At 53.1% G+C, this 24,273-nt stretch overlaps 1 protein-coding gene across 5 annotated transcripts in view; it reads right to left on the bottom strand.

Moving 5' to 3' along the window:
* Positions 1 to 23,225, bottom strand: part of R3HDM2 (R3H domain containing 2) — a 39,113-nt gene extending 15,888 nt beyond the window's left edge. For 4 of the 5 annotated variants that reach the window (XM_066337439.1, XM_066337442.1, XM_066337441.1 and 1 more), the window contains exons 1-8: positions 23,127 to 23,225; positions 5,149 to 5,347; positions 4,327 to 4,368; positions 3,797 to 3,883; positions 3,448 to 3,574; positions 1,924 to 2,002; positions 1,207 to 1,266; positions 903 to 1,043 (exon numbers count right to left, since the gene is read on the bottom strand). In XM_066337439.1, coding sequence (XP_066193536.1) covers positions 903 to 1,043; positions 1,207 to 1,266; positions 1,924 to 2,002; positions 3,448 to 3,574; positions 3,797 to 3,883; positions 4,327 to 4,368; positions 5,149 to 5,316 — 704 coding nt within the window. In that variant the 5' untranslated portion in view covers positions 5,317 to 5,347; positions 23,127 to 23,225. Of the gene's footprint in view, positions 1 to 902; positions 1,044 to 1,206; positions 1,267 to 1,923; positions 2,003 to 3,447; positions 3,575 to 3,796; positions 3,884 to 4,326; positions 4,369 to 5,148; positions 5,348 to 13,361; positions 13,608 to 23,126 lie in introns of those variants that run through there. The other variant, XM_066337438.1, reaches the window with a different exon arrangement.
* Positions 23,226 to 24,273: the final 1,048 nt, after the last annotated feature.

Here is a 24,273-nt window from a genome sequence, read left to right on the forward strand (position 1 = left end):
AGACCCTGTTAGGAGGGGGAAAAACAGGCCCAGAACATGCCAAGATGTTTGTTGTGTGAAATTTCAGCTCTGGGTGATGGCAACAACAGCTCCTGTCCCTTCTCCAGGAACTGTGGAGAGCTGGGCAGGGCTGGAAGGAAAAGATTCTTCCCTATTCCTTCATTTGGTGACTCTGACTCTGCTAGAAAGGGATTTCCCTTTCTCATGAGGCAAAAAATAAAATGTGATTGGAACCCACCCCCTGCTACAGAGCATTCCTGGGCTGTGGGAAAGGGGAAAAAAAAAAACAGAGAAGGGAAAAAGAGGAAAAAAAAAGGGGGGAAAAAAGGGGAAGGTTAGGGAAGGTTTGGGAAGGGAAGGTTTGGGAAGGGAAGGTTTGGGAAGGGAAGGTTTGGGAAGGGAAGGTTTGGGAAGGGAAGGTTTGGGAAGGGAAGGTTTGGAAAGGGAAGGTTTGGGAAGGTTTGGGAAGGTTTGGGAAGGGAAGGTTTGGGAAGGTTAGGGAAGGGAAGGTTTGGGAAGGGAAGGGAAGGTTTGGGAAGGGAAGGTTTGGGAAGGGAAGGGAAGGGAAGGGAAGGGAAGGTTTGGGAAGGGAAGGGAAGGGAAGGGAAGGGAAGGGAAGGGAAGGGAAGGGAAGGGAAGGGAAGGGAAGGGAAGGGAAGGGAAGGGAAGGGAAGGTTTGGGAAGGGAAGGGAAGGGAAGGGAAGGGAAGGGAAGGGAAGGGAAGGGAAGGGAAGGGAAGGGAAGGGAAGGGAAGGGAAGGGAAGGGAAGGGAAGGGAAGGGAAGGGAAGGGAAGGGAAGGAAGGGAAGGGAAGGGAAGGGAAGGGAAGGGAAGGGAAGGGAAGGGAAGGGAAGGGAAGGGAAGGGAAGGGAAGGGAAGGTTTGGGAAGGGAAGGGAGCTCACATTCGTGTGTTACTGGTCTTGTTGATGATCACAGCCTTCCCAGTCTGATCCACGTTGTGATCCATCCCGAAATAGGCCGCGACTCGGTGGAGCAGCATCCGATGGTACGAGGTCATCTGGGGGAACTTCTTGAACTGATTGCTGGGAAGAGGGAGACAGGGTTGGAATTCCAAGCAGCTGGTCATGTCAGGAGGTACAAGAGAACATCTCCTCACCAGTGTCTCCCTTCTCCCCTTGGAGCCCAAGTTCTTAAACTCTCCATTACAAACATCTTTTGCTCGACACAAACTCGACGGTCACTTACTTGTTATCACTAATGAACTCCAGAATCTCCTGTTCCAACTTGAGCAGCATCATTCTATCCCTGTCAGGAAAAAAAAGAAAGAAAAAGGCCATTTTAGGGACAGTGGAACAGCTTTCCCTGCTCCCAACCCCTCTCTGGCAGCAGAAAAAGTCACAGGAGCAGGTGACACCTGATTTTACACGTTAACAGAATGGGCTAAAGAACTCCCTGCTTTTCAAAGGTATTCAATTGAACACCAGATTTTTTCCAGTTTAAGGTTGTTTTGCTAACAGTGCTTGGCTTTGGAAAGCCTGAATCCCTGCTCTGCTGGAAGCTCCACTGCTGGAGACTCCAACTTTGCTATACCCTTGCCAGTCTTTCCCTCAATCCCACTGATTATTCCCACAGCAGCTCCTTTACAGGCTGACATTTGGCAACCATTTATAGAAAAGGGTTTAAAGCAATCAAAATTATTTCTTTGCATGCAAACAAACTATTTGTCCTTCTCTCTCTTCATCACACACAATTCCACATTTGGAATTAAGCAGGATATAAAATTACAGTTATGCTTTTAGTTTCTACATTGTCCCAGCTCTGGTAAGTCTTGGAATTCCAAAGAGGAAAACACAAAAATAATTGCAGATACTGTCTGGGCTGCTGCAATCCTCCAGGATACAGGAATGCCCAGAAAGGGACACACAGACCCCTCAGGGAGTTGTTTTACTGACCAAAACCTACCGTGGGTTTTTTTTCAGTGTATTTACTAAAAATTCATGCAAATCTATTCCAGTGGAGTCTGTATATTCCTGGCTGGAATCTGAAAAAAACAACAGCAGCAGAACAAATTAATAAACCACTGAGACAGGAAAGGGAAGGTGAGGGGAGAGGGGAGGGGAGGGGAGAGGAGGGGAGAGTTGAGGCCTCCAATGTGTGTCTGTGTGCATGAGGATGATGTTCCCACATTTCCCAGTCTAACCCAGGGGTTGATCCTCCTTTTCCCAGGACAGCAGGACCAGCACAGCCAGTACAAGGCACTCCAAGGCCATGTGAGGAGGATGACAGAGAGAGGGAGGTGGGATGGGTTTGTGGAAGGACACCTTGGTGCCAAGACCACTCCTTGGACTCTGGACACTCCCTGCTGTCACAGCAGGTCTTTGAAGGTGTATATTCCATACAAACCATTTCTGCCTTACAATCCTTACAACCTGCAGGCTCTGGGAACCTCTGCTGGTATGTGTTTCCCCTCTTCCCACAGTCTTTTTAATTTAGAAATAATTGCAGAATATACCAATGAAACCAAATCAGCACTGGTGAGTAGCTGCCCTACAGGGATTTGGGGTGGAATTTATTCCTCAGATCCAATGTGTCTCTTGTAGCCATTTTTATACCCCAGGAACCAGTCAGGCTGTTGGGAATGTGTCAGCCTGGAGAATCCCTCCCTTTCTCCATGCTCTGCTCTGGAAGGAGGTGGATGAACCATCCCTGGGAGTGTCCAAGGCCATGCTGCACAGGGCTTGGAGCAGCCTGGGAGAGTGGAAGGTGTCCCTGCCCCTGGCAGGGGGATGAGGGTGGGTCACCCTGGAGAAGAGAAGAATCCAGGGAGACCTTGGAGACCCCTCCAGTGCCTAACAGGGCTCCAAGAGAGCTGGAGAGAGACTTGGGACAAGGGATGGAGGGACAGAACACAGGGAATGGCTTCCCACTGCCAGAGGACAGGGATGGATGGGAGACTGGAGAGAAATTCCTCCCTGTGAGGGTGGGGAGGCCCAGGCACAGGGTGCCCAGAGAACCAGGACCTGCTCATTAAATTAAGTGTTAATTCCAATTTGATCATCTGCAATGAAAACATCAGCCCTGCCCCTGCAGCTCCTCAGGAGACGGGAGTGCCAGGACACAGGGAATGGCTTCCCACTGCCAGGGGGCAGGGAGAGGTGGGATGTTGGGAAGGAATTCCTCCCTGTGAGGGTGATGAGGGCCTGGAATGGATTTCCCAGAGAAGCTGTGGCTGCCCCTGGATCCCTGGAAGTGTCCAAAGCCAGGCTGGACAGGGCTTGGAGCAGCCTGGGAGAGTGGGATGGCATGGGATAAGCTTTAAGCTCACTTCCCACTCAAACCATTCCAAGATTCCCTGATGTTATCCACACCACAGTCCTGCACAGCAGCACCAGAGACAACCCAACCACCTGCTCAACACCTGCCCCACTTCCACAGGGTTCCCAGAGCAGGTGAGCAGCACCTGACCAGTTCAAACCAGCACCTGACCTCGAGAGAGCATCTTCCTCGGTGTTTTCTCTTTATTCTTGTCTTTTTCTTCTTTTTCCACCCCATCTTTGGTGGATTTCTCCTCTTCCTTGTCAGAGGGGCAGCTCACGTGCAGCTGGATGATGTCCTGGGGTGAAACAAAAAGGAGGATGGAGTCCCTCAGACATTTCCTGAGCCATGGCTGGAGATGCCAGTGGCTGAGAAAAGCACCACAGGAAGGTCTCAGCCAGCCTTTGTGGGAATTTTGTTGGCTCCCCAAGGCACAGGAGAGCAAGACATGGATCATTTCTAGCAAAACATGGATTTCCTGGGCTTCCACACCCCCAAATTTGTCTCATTCTGGACCTACCTGAGACTCCAGCAGCCCATCCACGAAGGGGCCAGAGGATTCCTCACACACAGCCAAGCTCCTGACCAGTTTAAGCTTTGAGTTAGACTGAAAAAGGTTAAAAAAAAAGGTGTGGTTACAACACCTCAGCCAAAACTCACACTTGAATTCCTGCAGCTGCATTCCCAAGGCACTTATGCAGCCATTCCCAATTAAACTGCTCAATAAAGGGATATTCCCCTCATATACAGAGATGTACAATGACCTGGAATCCCTGAACAATGAATTATTTAATTTCCTTCGGCCTTTGAACCAAATTTCAGGTGGGAAATTCCCTGCCTTAATTCCTGCCTTCCCTCACTGCCAGTCAGAGCAATTCCAGCTTTTATCCTGTTAGATAAACCAGTTTTCCTGGTGCTCCAGCACATGGAAATCCCTGTCCTGAACCATCATCTGCTGCATGTGGCTTCCAGGGACAGGAAAGGCTCAGGGGCAGCACCCTAAGGCTGGGATCAGCCCAAAGGGAATTGGGATGGCAGCAGAGCTCCTACCTTGGCTCTTTTCCTGGCGTGTCCATGACCTGACGTTCGCTTCTGTGGAGAGAGAGAGAAAAGGGAAGAGTTTAACCTGGAAGTTTTCTGCCATTCCTGGGACACAAAAGGGGATCAGGACAGAGATGCTGCTGCTCTCTCTGGAGAGCCACCAAGCTCAGAAATCTCCCCCACTCCATTCCAAAGTTCCAAGTCAGGCTCTCCCTGCACAGCTCTGGGTCTGCCTGTGCAGCTGTGAGCACATCTGGCAGATGTGCCAGCCCACAGCTGGAATGGCAGCAGCATCCAGCAGGCAGCTGAGGGTGGGAATTGCTTCAAGCTCCAGCAGGAGCCACAAGCACAGGTGGCAGGAGAGCAGAGCAGCAGGAATGAGTCCCCCAGCACCCACAAATGATGCTTGCACTGAGCTTTTCTTCATTTATCGAAATGAAATCCCAAAACATTCCCATCCTATTTTTAACTGAAGCGAAGCAATAGGCAAGCAGCATTCCTGAAACCAAGCTCTCCCTGGATGCCTTCACTTGACATGAAGTCATTAACTCATCCTTAGATCAAAGAAAGGAGTAAGAGGGAGGTGACAGCCCTGGCACCAGAACCTGGGGACGGAGCACGAGTGTCCCCCAGGGAATATTCCAGTTATTCCACTCCCAGGCACAGGGAATATTTCAATCATATTTCAATCACTCTGGCCAGGACAGGTTCAGCTAAAGAGGAAGGGAGCAGCCTGCAGAGTGTGGTGGAAAAGGAGACACAGGCACTGGATCCTTTGGGCAGGGACAGCAAGCTGCAGATGAGGGCCCAGCTCTCCCTGTCCACACTCACCTGAGATTCCTGGCGCACACTGACCTCCTCCCCACCATCTTTCTCCACCTCCTCCTTGCTCGGTGACCTGGAGACATATTTGGTTTTGTTCACAGATTCCTCGACCACCTTCTTTTCTGATTCCTTCATAATTTCTAGGGACTCTTGTGCCGTGTTGCTGTTGGACATCTTCAGAGCCCTCCGATGCAGCGAGGGGCACCTGCAGGACAGGGGACAGGACAGGGGACAGGACAGGTCAGGGGTGCACAGAGATTCTCTCTGGACACAAACTCTTGCACACACACACACACAGAGGTGTTGGAAGTTTCTTGGAATCCACCTCGTGCACAGATCTCAAACCAAGCACTCGAATCAAGGCCACCCACTGAAGCCCTGGGTGCAGCCCCAACTTGAGCAGAACCTGGAGCTCCGTGGTTCTCACCAGGATTTTGGAGCCACCAGGGCTGGAAAAAAGTCCCTGAGGTAGAACAGAGATCCTAAGGCAGGTGAGTGATGGAGAAAGAGAGACTGAAGGCAGCTCTAAACCAGCAAACATCACACGGGTGAAATAAATCCCAGCAACCAAAGCTGTGTTCTGCCCCAGGGCAAACCACCCCCAAAAATCTGCATTTCCCCAAATCCCAGCCCAGTTCTTTTTGTCATCAGTCAAATCTTGAGTGAGAAAATAGCCTTGTGCTCCAGACATGCTCTGTGAGATAAGGTAACCCTGATATCTCCTTCTGGTCAGATACTTCAGGACAAGAGGGACTCAAATTACACATTAAGACAAAAATTCCTGATAAAGTTGCATTTAAATGCTTCCCTTTGATCAGCAAGAAGCAGGCAGCCCCTGAAAGCACCTCTGGATTAGAGTGGGGCCTGGACAGGGCAGTGTCTGTGCTTTGGTGTGCTGAGAGCCTCAACCAGGACCTGCTCATCAAATTAAGTGTTAATTCCAAATTGAACATCTGCGATGAAAACATCAACCCTGCCCCTGCAGCTCCTCAGGAGACTGGAGTGCCAGGACACAGGGAATGGCTTCCCACTGCCAGGGGGCAGGGAGAGGTGGGATGTTGGGAAGGAATTCTTCCCTGTGAGGATGCTGAGGGCCTGGAATGGATTTCCCAGAGAAGCTGTGGCTGCCCCTGGATCCCTGGAAGTGTCCAAAGCCAGGCTGGACAGGGCTTGGAGCAGCCTGGGAGAGTGGGAACTGTCCCTGCTCATGGCAGGGGTGGAATGGGATGAGTTTTAAGGTCCCTCCCAACCCAAACCACTCCATGATTTTATGATTCCAGTCGCTCAGAGTCTGAGCAGGGACTCAACCAGCTCCACGTGGCCGTGGAGGGATGTGGCACCAGGAAACACCTTTGGAGAGACAAATTTCCAAACAGGAAAGGGGAGCCTAAATCAGAACGAGGCTCAACAAAAACTCCTTGTACCAGAAAACACATCTGTTTAACAACTCCTTTTCAATTCCTTTGGCAGAATGTGGCTGAAACAGAGTCAGAACTCAGGGAGATTTATTGATTCCTGACTCTGCACTGGAACAGTGGATATTCCTGGACTATTCCCCTTTCATTTGTGGAGCTGTTGAACACAAAACGTGCATTTGACATTTATGCAGTTACTGGAATTGGTTCCAGACACAGAAAGGAGGGGAATTGAGTGAACTGCCTCCATTCCATGGATTCTTACAGGAGTTTTAACAAATTTGTTAAGACATGGAAGGCAGGTGCCCTGGGGTGGCTGGGAAACACCAGATCCAGTGGGACAGTGGGACAGGACTGACACAAGGAGGCAGCTTCCTGTATTCCATCACCCCCTGCTCCAAGCTGGCCACGAGTGAGGCTGCTGCCAGTCCAGAGCCACCCACGGGACAGCCAGGAAAGGGAAAAGTTACTGAATTCAAGGCTAAAGCAGCACCATAAGTGGGTGGGAATTATCCCCAAAACTCCGTGGGAAAAAGGTGCAGGGATAGAATCCACCCTCCAGCTGCAGGGGCCTGTCCTCAGCAGGCTGAGCTCCAGCAGTGGTGTTCCCAAAGCTGCTGCACAGTGTGACGAGCCCCACACGAGGGAATCCCACGCTGTTCTGACAGGAATTAGGTCAGGAAGGGAAAAGGGAACACTTTGCCTGGTGTGCCTCCTTCGTGGGAGGATTATGCAGGGGGTGAAGGTGGTAAATTCTGCCTCTCCCCACCCCAAAACACTCCACACTGTAGGAAACTGCTCCAGGCTCATGCCCAGGTCAGGGGTTTAAACATTCCAAGAGGATCTGGAGCAGATTTCGGGAAGGGAGGGAGGAGGCAGCACCGGAACTGCACACACGACACTCAACTAAAGGAGCAGGTTTTGTACAGCTCATTCCCTTTGCACCACCCACCCTCTAAAACAAGCTTCTCCCCCCAAGCCAAACACCTCGGCCAAATTTAAGAAGGATAACAGGATCTTTTCCCATCGTGCTGCGATGTAACTTCAGCATCACACGGGGATTACGATCAGATTTCCCAGAAAAGACAACTCAGAGCCACACAAGTGACATTTATCAGCTGCCCCCCTCCTGTCACAGCTTCCATCCCCGCCAGGCAGCCTCCAGGACATTTCCCTGCCTGCAGAAGCCGGGGAAGGTCTGGGCACTGCTGCTTATTCCAGAGGAGGATTCCTTGGGGGATGAATGAATCAGCGCCGCTCCCTGGGGCAGCCGTGGGACGCAGAGAGGGGGTGGCAGACACCAGTGACGGTGACAGACGGGGCTTTGCAGAGAGTGTGCAAGTTCAGGGGACTCAGGGGGGGTGGGTGGGATTGAGCTGGGCCTTGGCAGAGAGAGAAAAAAAAAAATTAAAAAAATTACCACGGATGCAACAGAAAATCTGTGTCAGGGAAGAGGATTGGAGCAAAAGGTGGGAGAAGGTGGAAGGGAGGAGGTGGGAGAGGTGTTGTTCCTGTTTTGGTTTGGGGATGGGGATTGGCAAAGCAACTGGGTCAGTGACAGCAGTGACTGGGCACACTGGGAATGCTGGCCAAGGGCCAGGGAGTCGGGACACATTGAAATCCTCCTCCTCACTCCAGAAAGGAACATGGAATTCCACCTCTGCTGCCTCTTTGCCACCTGCAGTTTGCAGCTGCCGAGCCCCAGAAATGCAGCAGCAGCTCGTGGTTGGAGAGGGAATAAAGGCAAGAAAGTTCTGCATTTCCAGTTCAGATGGAGCCAGCAGCAGATCTGGAAAAGGCAGGAAGCTCCTGCTAAATAAACTCTCTTCCTGGCCTTGTTTCTCAGGGAACAGACCTGCTCCTGAGCTAAATGAGGATGCAAAGGAGACATATGGCTGCTGGGTGCAGCTGCCCACACACGGCTCGGGTGCTGCAGAGGGATGGAGGGATCTGGGGTGGGGATGGAGGGGTCTGAGGTGGGGATGGAGGGGTCTGAGGTGGGGATGGAGGGGTCTGGGGTGGGGATGGAGGGGTCTGAGGTGGGGATGGAGGGGTCTGGGGTAGGGATGGAGGGGTCTGAGGTGGGGATGGAGGGGTCTGGGGTAGGGATGGAGGGGTCTGGGGTAGGGATGGAGGGGTCTAGGGTGGGGATGGAGGGGTCTGGGGTAGGGATGGAGGGGTCTGAGGTGGGGATGGAGGGGTCTGAGGTGGGGATGGAGGGGTCTGAGGTGGGGATGGAGGGGTCTGAGGTGGGGATGGAGGGGTCTGGGGTGGAGATGGAGGGGTCTGGGGTGGGGATAGAGGGGTCTGGGGTGCCTCAGCCTCTTCCTTTCAGGTTTCAGGCCTAAGGAAACAGGTGCTGAAGGAGGGGATTGTCCTGCTCTGCTCTGGCACAGCCTTACCTCCAGTCCTATGGGGGCAGTTTTGGGTGCCACAGTACAAGAGGATCTAAAGCTATTGGAGAGCATCCAAAAGGAGGACATGGAGATAGAGAAGGGTCTGGAAGGAGGAGCTGAGGACACCTGACCTGTTCATCCCAATCTGCAGCTTCCTCATGAGCACCAATTTCTGCTCTCTGGTGACCCAGGACTCGAGGGAAAGGCTGGATCTGTGTCAAGGGAGGTTTAGGTTGGATATCAGAAAAAGGTTTTCCCCTGGAGGGTGGTGGGGCACTGACCAGGTTCCCCAGGGAATGGGCATGGCTCTGAGGCTGCCAGAGCTCCAGGAAGTATTTGGACACCACTCCCAGGGACAGAGTGGGATTGTTGGGGTGTCCTGTGCAGGGCTGGGACTCAGTGATCCCTGGGATCCCTTGCAAATCAGGATATTCCAGGACTCCAGGTGGGCTTCACCTTCCCAGCACCTGCCCAAAGCCATGGCCACGGGAAGCAGTGTCAGTGCTGCAGCATTCCCACCAAGACAAGACTCCTGCCTCCCTTCCATCCATCTCCCTTGGTTATCAACCAGCTCTGGCTTGGCTTTCCCAGATCACTCCATGGGACATCCAACAGGGACATGTGACAGGGGCATGTGACAGGGCCACGTCCCCGGCGGGGGTGGCACAGAACGGCCTTTATCACCCCTCCCAGCCCAAATCCCACCCCAGCGCTCCCCTCTGCCGTGCCGGGGGGCAGCAGCACCCACCGCCCACCACCCATCGCCGCCCTCCCGCCGGGTACCAGTGATGCTCTGGCGAGCCGTCCGCTGATTGGCTGCCCGGCAGCCAATGGGGAGCCGAGCTCCATGGCAACGGGAGCTCCTGTCGCCAGGAGCAACGGGGCGGGGGTGACTCAGGTCCCCCTCCCTGCGGAAAAGGCTCGGCACAGGGGAAAGTGGAGGCGGTGGGGTGGGGAAGGGGCTGCCATTCCAGCCACGAAACCCCTCGGGCTCTGCCCGGGCTCTCTTTGTGCCCAGGGGTTGTCCCAGAGACCCCTCCTCGGCCGGGGGAGAGCGGCTGGGACAATCCTGGTGCAACAAGAGGCTGCGATGGAAGGATTTGTTAATAGGACAAAAGCTCCTGAAACAGCTTCATCCTGAGCTCTGCTCAGGCAGAATATCACTGCACTGCCTGGGGCAGCTCTAGCACCTTGGGCTGGAATTCCAACAGGTAAAGAACCTTTGGAGCTCACTCTCCTTCCATCCTGCTCCCAGTTAGGTACCAGCTCCCACTAGGACAAGCACCTGGTTCAGTGAGAAACCCCCAAACCAGAAACACTCATCAACTTCAAAACCACCTCTCCTGAATTCTCTCCTTATGCCTTGTTATCAGTTGGAGAAGGATTGAATTCCTCCCTCCCTTACAGCTCTTACAAAACCCAGCAGGAGTCCCCACAGGAGGCCGGACGTCTCTGCCCGCACAGTCCCCTGCTTAGTCACTGCTTTAAATCCTAATCTCCACCCCCACATGACATCAAATTCGGAAATTATGATGCAGATGGAAGGGTTTGACTCCAGGTGAAAAGGGGGGAGATAACCTTTAATGAACAAGGAGACAGGAAATGCAGGTGAGCTGAAGTGGATTCTGGAGAATCCGGAGGTTTTCTGGTGGAAAACATCTCAAAGCACAACATCATTTCAAGAGGAATAAAATATTCTTATATCTTGTTACTTCCCTCATCATCATCAAGGATTAACTCAGGAGAGGCATCAACTTGTTCTCAGCCTGTTCCAGGAGTGTGACCAGGACTGCCAAAATAATTTCCATGTGATACCCAGGAATCACACAGAGGTGGATAAAAGTTTAATAAACATCAGTGTATCTTCTTTTAGGAAGAAATTCCTCGCTGTGAGGGTGGGGAGGCCCACAGAAACTGGGGCTGCCCCTGGATCCTTGGAAGTGTCCAAGGCCAGGCTGGAGCAGCCTGGTTTAGTGGGAGTTTCCCTCTATGGCAAGAAGGTGGAATGAGATGAGCTTTAAGGTCCTTTTCCCACTCAAACCATTCCAGGATTCCATACTCAGATCCTTTCTTTCACTTTCCTCCCCTTTCAAGCCCTGTCTGGTCTCACCTGGTCTCACCTGAGCCACAGCCTCAGCTGTTCTCTGCTGCTCTTCAGCACTTCTGGGTACAAAAAAATCTCTTAAATACTCTGACCTGGATGAGAAAACTTTGCTTAAATCTAATTTCCATGTGTGGAAAAGCAAACAGAGAATTCCTGCTGCAGTTACACTGAGAGGTTAACACTGGGAGAAAGGAACCAAGTGCACAAAACCCAAAGAGTTAAATGGTCCTAAGGAATATTTCCCTAAGGAAAGTGGGATTCAACAGTTTTAATTTCAAGTTGTCTGAACCTGGAGCTCCCAGCATCAAGGGGCCCTCAGGTAGGAAAAGGGACATCACTGATTTGATATTAGAAAGAAAGGAATCAGTGATCCTGCTGCTCCCTTTTCCTTTGATTTTTGGGAGCTGCTTTAGGCTGAGCAATAACCTTCTCACCCCTCTTTTCTAAAATCTGGGGGAGGAAAAAAACATCAAACCCAGCACCCAAAGACCTCTAAAACTCCATTAAAAAGTGAAGGATCATCAGTGCCACAGCCCTGGAGAACGAAAGGGTTTCCTGGAGAAGGAAATGCCGCTCCCAATGCAGCACTGAAGGTTTGTGGACAGTTCCTGAGGGCTCCTGAGCAGAACTATGAGAGAGAGGCAAGAAATGCAGGATGAGAATCCCCTGTCAGAGCTCCCTGCTCCATTTCACACCACTTCCCACTGCCTCATCACGAGCTATTCCTGTATTCATCCCAAGAGCAGGGAACTGCTCCGGTGACGTCAAAGCAGTTTCCCAGCAACAATTAATGAGGGCTGTCCACCACAGGGGTTTCCTGAAAAGCGAGCAAGGAATTATCCACCTACTTTCCACAGTGTCAGGATGCAATAGGACAGCACTGAGCAGGGATTTCTGTTAACCCCTCCATTGGTTCAGCAGAAATCCCTGGGACAGCTCCTGATTTTTTTTTTTTTTTTTCTTTTTTTGGAGAACCCTGAGCTGAATTCCTTTCCCCTGAGCTCATCCATAAGGAGGCACCTGCACCAGAGGTACCAACCAGGAGAACATGGAAAAACTCTTCTCCTGCTGGCACCTGCTCCTGGTGCTGAGCCTGTGGCAGGCAGGAGCAGCAGCATTAAAAATGTGGATGAAGGAACGAGGAATTCCCTCACCTTCCCGAGCTGACCTGGCAAAGCACATCCCTAAACTTTGTTTATCAGCCCAAAAGCATCCCAACTCCCAAAAAAACTCCACGGGAGGAAGGCACAAGGAAGGAACATTATCCTTCCTCCTGCTCTCCAGGTGCTGCTCCTGCTTTTCCCCATGACATAGAGCCCCTCATCACATGGCAGACACTGGGTGCTCTCCAGGTGGGAGCCAGAAATATATTTGAACATAGAAAAAAAATAAAAGGGGGGGGGGGGGAATAATGATTTGAAGAAAACACTCAACTTTATTTGCTGGCTGCCAGCAGAAGTTGGGATTGAGTGTGAAGCCTGAGGAGATCTCAAAGTACAATAATCACATCTCAATCCCCCCAAAAACCAGCTCCCAGCACTAAATCTGGAATGAAGAGAGCATAACTTCCTGGCTGTTGGGCAAAACTGGACCACGGACATGTGTGAGGAGGGCGAAAAGTCAATCCAACCTCCTGATTCCACTAAACCAACCTCAGCGAGGGGTTTAAATTCCTTTAAAAACCGGGTTAATGTATCAGTGAACACAAGCACCATCCTACAGAGCACCAAATTGCGTAAGCCACCTCAAAAACATCTCATGGCACGAAGCCAGCTGAGCAGCCAACATTCCCTATGAACTAACCAGCTCCAACCAGGTAAATCCATTAAAATATAACCCAACAAAAGAGCTGGGAAGGCTCTGCCTTGGCTGAACAACGGGAACTACCCAGGAGCAAGCTGCAGACGCTTGGAGCACAAGGAGATTCCATGATGCTGTCAGGGGAACTCCTTAATGACATGGCAGAGCACAGGATGCCGACCGGGGATTCCCTCTCTCCTCTCCGTAGGTGCAGCCCCAGCAGCACAAAAAGAGGAAGAGGAGAGCTCATCTCACACTCCCAAGTCCTGACTGAGATCTCAGAGCTACATCTATTCATTTAATCCAGCTCCATTTTCAATTAACCCCCATCCAGCAGTAGAAATCCTGGCATTTCCCAACGGGAGAGGGACACTGCCAGGTCCCCAGCCCTGAAACATTCGCCCGCATTTACGCTGCATTTCGCACCGGGGAAGGGGAAAAGAAAACTCTGCTCAATCTTTCTTTTCTCAAATAATTACAAGCTCATTCTAAAAATAAACTCACCGTGGTGGTTCTGAGCACGTCAGCTGTTCCCCGATTTCAACGGAGACTCCATGGCCATGACCAGCTCCAGAGGAATTGTGCCAGGATAATCTCGCTCCCGGGAAGCCCCCGCCAGTTCTCCCGAATGACAAATTAAATTAAAAAAAAAAAAAAAAAGCTCGAGATCTTTGCGGCTGCTCTGGTGAGCTCAGGGGCTCTGACAAGCGCCTCGGCAGCGGAGCAGCTCCCAGCTGTTCCCAGGGATGTCAGCACAGCTCTGCCAATAGCCACATCCACACCCCCCTGCTGCTTCTCCTGCAAATCTTCAATGGAGCTGCCTCCGCGCAGCCCGTTAAAGACGCAGCATCCGGCCCCTGCCAGCCCCGGGAGGGACACGAGGTGCTGCTGGATGGGGAGCTGGGGGTGAGCCAGCAGCGTGTCCTGCAGCCAGGAGGGTCACCAGCTCCTGGGGGAATCATCCCTGGCCAGTGAGGGAGGGGATTGTCCCACTCTGCTCCAGTCTGGGCAGCACAACGTGAGAAAGGTCTAAAGGCAGTGGAGAGCGTTCAAAGCGGGGACACCGCAGTGGGGAAAGGTCTGGAGGAGTCACACAAGGAGCAGTTGAAGGCACTTGGCTTGTTCAGCTGGAGGAGACACAGGGGAGACTCCTCAGGGGCTGTAGCTTCACATGAGGGGCAGCTCCAATTTCTGCTCCCTGGGACCAGGAACAGGACCCCAGAGCCGTGTCAGGTTGGATATCAGGAAAAAGGTTCTTCCCCCAGAGGGTTCAGGCACTGCCCCAGGGAACTGGCACAGCCCTGAGGCTGCCACAGCTCCAGGAGCCTTTGGACACTGCTCCCAGGAAAGGATTATTGGGGTGTCTGTGCAGGGGCAGGAGTTGGGATCAATGATCCTCCAGGATCCCTTCCAACTCAGAATATTCCATGAGTCCATAAAAATAAAAAAGGACAGCAAATACTGCCCAAGGCATCAGCGGCTTCCAGAAGGATCCACACACACGGAAAACACCTCACACCTGCCTGGGTAGGTCACAGCCAGCCTTGCTCCACTCCTGTCACTGCTGCCATAACTTTTCTGAGGGGCTGCTTTGTTAATGGTTTCATTTCGAGTCAGTTATTTCTTTTTCTTGCTCATTTATTGGCGATTAAACACGGAGAGACAGAAAACAAGAAATGCAAATGGCCCCAGAGAAGTTTGAAACCTTTCACTTGTTTAAATTTTCCCCAGAAAGGGGTTTTCCACCCCAGACCTGGTGATTCTGCAGGCACAGAGACCATAATGAAGTCTCCTCTCCACATCCCATGGATGGAAAATGGGAAAGAAAGGAATTACGAGGGATAAGAAGACAAAAATGCTATTGCAGTGCTGTCAAAGGTCTCGACTAATCCCCACCTTAGAATGCAAAGGCTTCAGGGATGTTATACAAGATTTTCCAATCAAAAGGTGCAAGAAAGACAGATCCAAAGGACCCAAGTTCCTTTTATGTCTGCCACTTCAAGTTTTTTCCTTTCAATTCTGCAAAGAACTTTTTTTTACCAATTCTGCAAAGAACTTGAAGGTACCTGGACAAGAAAACCAAACCATGGCCTCACAGGCTCTTTGAGAAATAGGCACCAGAGTCTGAGCAGGGTGAGGAGGAGGAGGGCTTCAATTGGGCTCAGTCTAAGGAGGAAGAAGAGCCTCAGCTGAGCTCAAGGGGAGGTGGATGAAGGGTTTCATCTGAGCTCAGTCTAAGGAGGATGAGGGGCTTCAATTGAGCTCAGGTTCTGCTGCTGCACAGGAGCTCCAGAGGCAGTGGCTGCGGCTGCAGCAGCCCTGGGGTTGCTCAGCAGGAGCTGGGCTGGAGCCATGGCTGGCACTGCGTGCTCAGAGTGGCTCCCTGTGGCAGCCCAGCAGTTCAGCACCAGCTTTTACCCCCTTCTTAATCCATCTCTTTGGGGGTTGGTTATTCCTGGCACCCAGGAGTGTTAAACCTGAGCTCTGAAGCAGCTCCAGGAGATATTTTTCAAGTGAAGAAGTGACAGGCAGAGGAAGCATTCCCAGGACAAGGATCACTGCTCCACACAGAGCCTTCAAACTGACCCAAACCCAGTGAAGCCGCAGTTTTATTTTGCTAAGGAGCATCCTGTGGTCAGAGGCAGCCTCAGGATCATTAAGGATGGGTGCTGGAGTCCTGCAGTGGCTGTACAAGGAGAAAACTCAGAATGCTGCCCTCCTCTTCTTCCAGATCTCCCTGTTTTCAAAGAAGCATCAGCTTCAGACCCTCTGTGGAAGCCCCACTGTCTGCAGTGAAAGGAGGAAGAGAAGCTTAGTGAAAGTCTGCAGACCTGATCTCTGGCTTTTGGGCAGGTGGAGCAGCAGATTTTGGAATGTGAAAGCCTCTAGGACATGAGGAGCACCTGCCCCAGACAGCACAGGTGCAGCCTCCTGCAGGCTCATCCAGCTCTTCCCAAAAATCCATGTCCATCACTGAGCTGGCAGTTTCATCCCCACGGAGCACAGTGTGTGCGAGAGGATTTCCTGAGCTGCATCCCTCTCCTGCACGGGAGACAGCAAATCCTGGGCAGGAGGAGGATGAGGATGAAGAGTGAATCAGCCCCAGCAATGTGGAGAAAACCCCATGGAGCAGTTCCTGCCTCTCAGATTGAGAGCCTTCAGCTCTGGAATTGCAGCCACACGGTGAAACTGGGTCAGGGAATGCGAGGACGGGGAAGCTGCAGCAGTTCCAGGTGCTGCCGGTGCCCAACAGTCCCAGCCAGGAGGAAACAAAGGGAAAAGGCAAGGAGACATTCCCTCCTTCCCTGGCAGACACATATGGATGTGCCCAGGCTCTGTCTGCCAGCCCAGCTCCCACGGAGAGGAAATGTGGCAATTAGGAAGTGGATAAATTCCATTGGAAGAGGGAAAAGTCGGGACTCGTGACACTAAACCAGTGACACTAAACCAGTGACACTAAACCAGGGGGGTGGCACTGGTGCAAGTCCCCAGCAGCAGCCAGGATTGGGATCTCCCACAGACACACAGTGGCTGGAAAGGGAGAAGAGCTTTGCCAAAGGAATTCCATGCATCCATGGACCCACCCAGAGCAGAGAATTCCCTGTCCCCTTGAAAAGGGAGAAAGCCCCAAATCTGGGACAGCCTCACGTCTGAGCCCCCACAGCACCACGGGGACGAGGGAGAGGAAAATCCTCAAGGAGCTGGATGTCACATATTCTTTGGGATGGACCTGACCTTGGCTCAGGACCCAGCAGCTGCCATTGCCAGCAGTAATCACTGGGATGCACAGGTAGAACCACGCTCCAGACAGCATCTGCTTCCAAGGACACGAGGAGCACGCAGGGAGGAGCTGGAGAGGCTGCCTGGTGTGACTCAACGTCAGGTGCTGCCAGGTACCAGCCAGGACAGACACCACAGAGCCACACAGAGAGTCAAGGACCTTCCCAAGTCCTCCACACCCACACTCTGATTTTGTGTTTTCCTCGGCACGTGCACCGAGGTGACACTTCCCTGGAACCGCTCTCCAGGCAGCACAAAGGATTTTAATTCCACTTTCTATTTTAAAAAAAGGGCCTTTCCATTCAAACCTGGCTCAGCTGTGGATTCATTAGCATGGCAACCACTCCCTCCCTGTCTGTCCCAACATCAAACCCCTGCAGGTCCAGAGGGTCCAGGTCTGGCCTGAGACCCCCTTGACCCCTCCAGCCCCTCTCCAAGGCAGACCTGCTGTGGTTTGACATGAACCAAATCTGTCAATGGCTCAAGACAGACACGTGGGCAGCAGTGAGCAGGGAGAACGTAGCACGCTCCATTCAGCTCCAATCCCTGATAAATAATTCAGGAAGAGAAATGCCGCAATACAGAGCCCAGCAAGATTTAAAAATAGACCATGCGCCGCTCCAGAGGCACGGAGGGAAGGAGAGGGGTGCCAGCAGCTTGGGATTGCTCCACACCCCAACCCCAACACAGGTGTTCACATTCCCTTTTAACTGGAAATTTAAGCTAATTATTGTTAACACAGCAGCAGAATTCCTGGCTGGATCCTGCCCTGGATTGGAGCCCTGCAAGGAGGCAGAGTCCCAAAAAAATGAGCCCCAGCAGGAGGAAGGATGGAGGTGGGTACCACCCCAAACCCAGCTGCCAGTAAGGCAGGCACTCCCATTCATCACCCATGTGTCCCAACACTTCCAGCCCAAATTATATCTAAATATAGAGAATGTACAAAAATCTATAAAGAGACAATATAGCTATCAAAACCATTCAAATAGCATCACACAAACACACTCCCAGTCAGGCAACAGGCGGAAAACTCTTGTCTCAGGATTCCATCATCCTTCCTGCATCCTAAAAAAAAACCCCAAACCAACCCAACTTTGTGCTACCCTAAAATACCCGACTCTCTGAGCAGTGTAGGTGTCACCTGTATTTTCAGGGTGGGAATTAGATCACAGAAAGGATGTGGGAAGATCATTACCAGCTCCTTCCACCTGTACCAAACATTTCTCATTCTCTCTTAATTATTAATTAGCCTCGGTCAAAAGCACAGCCCCTTTATCCCAGTTTGCCACTGGGATGCTCTGAAGGAAAAAAAATGGGCTTTCCAGGTTTTGCAGGAATACTTTGCCAGATGGCTGCCTTCTCCCCTCCTCTCTCAGCTTCAAAAATAGCTCCAGAAAGACACGGATTTTTCCTGCTTCCTCGTGAGCAACGGTCCTGACTTCCCAAGGGCTCGTGAGATGGGAAACTGCCACTAATAAGAAGACACAGAGTGAGTTTTTATAATGAAAAATAAAATTGTACCATGGTTAGGTAATTAAAAAACCTAATAACTCTGGACTTAGAGGCTTTCCATAAATATTTTTGAGTTTTGCCAACAAACATGAAAATAAATACAGGGAGGACGTGGCAGCAGCTGCTGTGAGGAGACTCTGACAGGACACTAAAAGTCCCCAAAAAGCTGCTGGTCAGTGAGGAGATTGAGGAGAAGCTCCCAACGCTCCCACTAGTGGCAAGACAAGACTCCTGCAACTCAGAATCCACCCAGAATCCATCCCCAGACTGCTCAGAAGCCAGGAATATCCATAAGGATGACAGGGGTTGGAATGAGATGAGCTTTAAGGTTCCTCCCAAGCCAAAACATCCCAGGATTCCAAAATTCCCTGGTAAAAGGGAGTTTCTCTCATGAGCCCAGCAAAAACCCTCCCAGTCACATCCCAGGGGGAATTTAGGATTTTTGCTTGTTCTGGGAAGCTCTGTGCATGCCTTGAACACCCTCAGCGTGAGGGGTTCCTGTCCATCCAGGCAGTGCCAAAGGGAAAAAGTGCCTCCACAAATCCTGTCTGAAGCCAACCTGGGGGAGAGCTGGGAAAAGAAAACCCCCAAAATCTGGGCTACAGACATATTTAAATGGAGGCAGCAGGCTGAGGCTGGAGAAACCAAGCCAGTCCCAGAGGCAGGACACAAACACCTCAGCATTCCCCACACTCTGGATCTTCCTTTTCAATGCTCCCCACTTTTTCCTCATCCAGGGTCAAAACAACAGGATTGGGCTCAAAGCTCCTGGTCCTTCAAACACAGGGAAGCAGGCAGCACAAGATGCCATTTGCTCATGGAATTTCCTGCCTGAAGCCTCCCCAAGAGAGGGCAGCCTCCAGGATAACACCTTCCCAAACGAAGCGGATTTTGTGTCTAAACTCAGCTCGGCAGAAATTAATTCCTCAAAGAAAAACCATGTCAAAGCAAGAGCAAAAATTGAAAAACTTGGTTAGGAAACCTTCAGGGAGAGCTGCTGTCAGAGTGGGCTGGGCCTGCCCACACTCAATCATCCCCGAAATTCTCCGGGAAGCGGCGGTGACTCAGCCTGCGGCACACAGACAGCTCGTGCTCCCGGCCTGGGATGGAGCTGCCCTTCCCAGGAAGCCCTGGATCCACAACCTCGGGGAATCCCAGGGCTGACAGGCACGAGGGAGGCCTCAACCTGTGCCCACATCCCTCACCTGAACTGCAGCCCAGGCAGGGATGGCTCCCAGCTCGTGGGATGCGAGGGAAGATGGAGGAGGGTTGGAGGGGTGGAAAATTCACTCAGATTCACTCAGGTCCTTGAGTTCAACAGGCCAAGTGTTGGGGTCCTGCATTTGGGTCCCAAAAACACCCTGGAACACTCTAGGTTGGGGGAAGAGGGGCTGGAAAACTGGGAAAGGCCCTGAGGGTGCTGATGCCAGCAGCTGGATGTGAGTCCAGGTGTGGCCAGATGTGCCCAGGTGGCACCTGGGCTGTCCCAGCCATGGGGACAGGGATTGTCCCCCTGTGCTGGCACTGCTGAGGCCCCTCCAGTGCTGGGTGCAGTGCTGAGACATTGAGGGGTCACAGAGGGGCTGGAGCGTGGCCAGAGCTGGGGCAGGGCTGGAGCAGCAGGAGAAGGGTCTGGAGGAGTCCTGAGGGAGCTGGGAAAGGGGCTCAGCCTGGAGAAAAGGAGCCTCAGGAGGGACCTTTTCACCCCCCAACTCCCTGACGGGAGAGTGGAGCCGGGTGGGGTCGGGCTCTGCTCCCAGGGAATACCAGAACAAGAGGAAACAGCCTAAAGCTGTGCCAGGGGAGGTGCAGGATGGACATCAGCAGGGATTTGTTCATGCAAAGAGTGGTTAAGCCTCCTCAGGTTGTCAAGCACCATCAGGTCTGTCACTTGTTGCACACAATCTTGGAATCACTGATGTTGGCAAAGCCCATCGAGTCCGAGCTGTGCCAAATTCCCACCTGAGCACCACGTCAATCCTTCCTTAGACACCTCCAGGGATGGGGACTCCAAACCCCCCTGGGCAGCCCCTTCCCATATCTGACCACCCTTTCCATGGAAAACTTCCTCCTGATGTCTAACACAAACCTCCCCTGGTGCAACTTGAGGCTGTTTCCCCTTGTCCTGTCCTTGTGACCTGGAGCAGAGCCAGGCCCCACCTGGCTCTCCCCTCCTGTCAGGGAGTTGTGGACAGGCAGAAGATCCCCCCTGAGCCTCCTTTTTTCCAGGCTGAGCCCTCTGAAGTTCTCCAGAGCCTCTTCCTGCTGCTCCAGCCCTTCCCAGGCTCCAGTGTCCTTCTCCAGATACGCTCCTGGAGGCCTCTGACCTCTCTAAGTCTTCACCAAACACCAACAGGCACTTCCAAAATCCATCCTTAAAGGATTCAGATCAAGGTAGGAGCTGAATCCATCTGTCCCACACGTTTGTTTCCTCCCAATATCCCCCTCCCTGCCAGGGCTGCCACAACCACAGACACCATCTCCTGCTGTTCATTCCCTTGGGCAATGAGTCTGCTGTGAGCTCTGCCTCTGCAGCCGCGGTGAGAGGCTCAGGATCATCCCAACAGCCATTAAAGCATTTTAACACGGCTTTCAACCTCTGCTGGAGCCTTTGGATCCAGCCACAAATGGATATTTGGGAAGATTTTAAGGCAAGAAAAGCACTTTGGCACAGGAATGCAGGGGGAAGCACCACCAAATATTGGCAAGATCAGTTTATTAAGTTTCTCTTTAGCCAAAAAAAAAAAAAAAAAAAAGCCCTTTGAAAAAGCTTCAAGGTGCCAAGCTGTGTTCCCTGCCTCTGGCTGCACCTCCTGCCCCAAATTATTAGGGAATAATAATTAATAATTATTATTATTAATAATAATTAGGGTCACTGAGTGACCCAAACCTGCTGCACTGGAGTGACTGAGGCGGGAGAAGAGCTCCCAAAGCTGCTCTGAAAGTCTGGACACAGATCCCTCTATGGTGCACCTGAGGCAGCCACCTCCCCGTTGAAAACAATTAAAAATCAATCAAATTATTCAAATGAGCGCTGATCTGACTCTAATTGAATATTAAATGCACAGGTGGACAGAGAGCTGGGCTGGGAGCAGTGATTTAGGCACCTCAAAGGGGTGATTTAGGCACCTTCCCCCCCAAAAAACCAGGGGTTTGGAATAGCAGCACTGCCACGACCTTAAATTTAGCAACACAAATGGCAGCGCTGCTAAAAGGGGAACTCGATTCCAACGGGGGATCCGGTGTCACAGGCAGCACCAGGGGTCCTGGGGAACAGCTGGAAGGAGGATTGGACGTGGGTATTCTCCACTGTTCCCAGGCAGCACGAGCCTGAGGGGCTGCTTCTCCCTGGGGAATTCATTCATCATGAAAAGCAGTTTCTTTCCCATTCAGGTCAGTTCAGCAGACCCCTCCAGTCAGGGAATCCTGGAATGGTTTGGGTTGGAAGGGATTTTAAAGTTTATTCAGTTCCACCTTCCACCATTCCAGCTCCAAGGTCTGTCCAACCTGGCCTTGGCCACTTTCAGGGAGCTGGAATTTCTTCCAATCCCTCTTCCAGCCAGGGCAACCACCAGGAACAAACAATTCCTGTGAGACTGAGCACTCCCCACCTCAGAAATCAGCAAAATCCCAAATCCTTAGTCCCCAGTTTCCCAGGGATTACAGCTGTGTGGAATTCCCACTCTGGACCTGCTGCACACTGGTCAAAAATCCACCTTGTTCTTCCCAACACCTTTTTGTCCACACTGCAGAATCACCAAAGTATTCCAGGAACAGAGCTCATGGAAAAGCTCCTGTGTCCCTGAGCTGATCCACGCTGGCATTAAGAGGATGCCTACAGCAACAGGTCAGTGGGATTAGGCAGAGGTAAAGCAGCTCCCAGGATTAGGAACCACCACAGGGAGATCTTGGATGAGGGGAGAGAAGTGGAGCCCACGTCAGGTTTGAGGCAGGACACTAAACTGGAAGCCAGGGATTTTAAAGTTTTCAAGAGCTGAAGCATTCAGGAATGAGCAAAGAGGATTCTGGTGATGTTCCTTCCCACAAGCCACCAGCTCCAGCAGAAGCTCAGAATTATAAACTTCTACCAGCACATTTCAAACAGACCTGAGAATGTTTTAATTAACACTTTAATGAACTTTAACTCACCCATGACACCTCCTGCCAGAGGACAGAAGAAACTCTGACCCTCAGCCCAAATTCCTAAAGGTACCAAAACCAAAATCCCTGGGAGGATTTAAAGTTCCAGGGCTGGAAAAACAGAAAAAAACCAAACCAAACAAAGCCAACTTTCCATGTATCCCATCAGCACAAACCCTCTGGATCCCTGCAAACCAGCACCTTCCCACCTGTTGAGAGATCCCAGAACCGGGAATCATTTCCAGGAAAAGCATTTTCAAAGCAAAGACATTTGTCCATGAGGACAGCAGAACATGGCACGGCGCTTCCCAGCCCCTGAAGCTCCCGGGGCTCCTCTCCCACCTGTGGCTCTGCTCAGCTCCCTGCGAGCCGAGGCCGGGCACTGCCGCCTCTCCGCGGGATGTCCCGTGTCCCCGGTGCCCGGAGCTCCACGTGCTCCGCCAACGTGCCCGGGGAAGCGGCCCCATGAGACCGCCCCGAGCAGCGGCACCGCCAGGCCCGGAGACTCCTCCGGGAGCCGCACCGACAGAGCCCCGAGAAGGGCAAAGCCAGAGCCGGACCCCGAGAGGGGCAGCGCAGGAGCCCGCACCGAGCGCTCCCCGAGAGGAGCAGCCCGGGAACCGCAAGGAGCGACCCCAGAACCGAGCCCCGAGAGCGGCAGCCCCGGGCCGGGAACCGCCGCCGGGATCGCCCCGGAGGGAGCAGCCCCGGGCCGAGCCACCCCCGCGGGGGAAGGAGCCGGGGACACAGTGAGAGGCTCCCCGAAGCCGTGCCCGGTGTACCGCGATCGCCTCGTTCCCCCCAGCTCTGCTCCCCGGCCGCCCCCGCCGCACTTACCGGGCCGCGCCGGGCCGGGCCCTGCGCCGCGGGGCCGCCGCCGCCACCCCGGGCCGGGCCGGGCCTGGGCCAGCGCAGGCCGCCCGGGCGGGGCGGCGGGGGGGACAGGACGGGGGGGGAAGGGGAGGGTGACCGGAACGGGGAAAAATGGGGAAAGAAACGGGGGAAAAAAAAAAAAGGAAAGAGGAGGCGGCCCCTCCCCCGCGGCGTGCGCGCTGCGTCAACGCGCCGTGCGCGTTGCGTCATCATTCCGCGCCCGCGCGCCCGCGTTGCTACGGCAACCGGAGGAACGCCGCGCGCCGGGGAAGGTGAGGGGGCGTGAGGCGCCCCCTGGCGCGGCGGAGGCGCCTTTTGGGGAAAGGGGCGGGGTTAACACAGGCTCCGCCCATTCGCCGTGACTCCGCCCCCCGCGCGAGGCTCCGGCTCGGCCCCTTCGGGGGTCCCGCATGTCCCGGGATCGTCTGTCCCCGGTGATCTCAAATTCCCCAGGGTTCCCACATCTCTCCCGGGGTCCTACATCGCCAGGGAGCCCATAACCCCCAGGATCCTCCGTTCCCGGTTATCCTGATTTCCCCAGGGAGCCCGCATATCTCCGGGGGTCCCACAGCCCTCTGGGGATCCTAAATTTCCCAGGGATCCCGCATCTCCTCGGGGATCCCACATCACCAGGGATCCCACAGTCTCCAAGATCCTCTGTCTTCGGGGACCCCAAATTCCCCAGGAGTCCCACATCTCCACGGGGATCCCAAGTTCCCCAGGGATTCTCCATCCCCGGGAATCCCACATCTCTGGAGATCCCTCATTCCCAGGGATCTCTCATCTCTCATGCATCCCCTATCCCCAAAGGTCCCTCATCCCGCCGGGAATCCCCACCCAAGTGGGATTCCCTTTCTCTGAGGATCCCCCGTATCCCGGGATCCTCCATCCCCCGGGGATCCCTCATTGGTCAGGATCTCCCATCACCAGGTATCGCCCATCTCCAACGGCCCCTCGACCCCCAGAATCCCCTTTCCCTGAGGATCTCCGACCTCCAGAGATCCCCCCGCGCTCGGGGATCCCACATCCCCCGGGGATCCCCCACCTCCGCGGTCCCCACACCGCACCGGGGGCCTCTGCCATGTCCCTGGGAGTCCCCACCACGTCTCTG

This window comes from Sylvia atricapilla, chromosome 29, assembly GCF_009819655.1.
Source record: "Sylvia atricapilla isolate bSylAtr1 chromosome 29, bSylAtr1.pri, whole genome shotgun sequence".
NCBI classification, from domain to species: Eukaryota; Metazoa; Chordata; class Aves; order Passeriformes; family Sylviidae; genus Sylvia; species Sylvia atricapilla.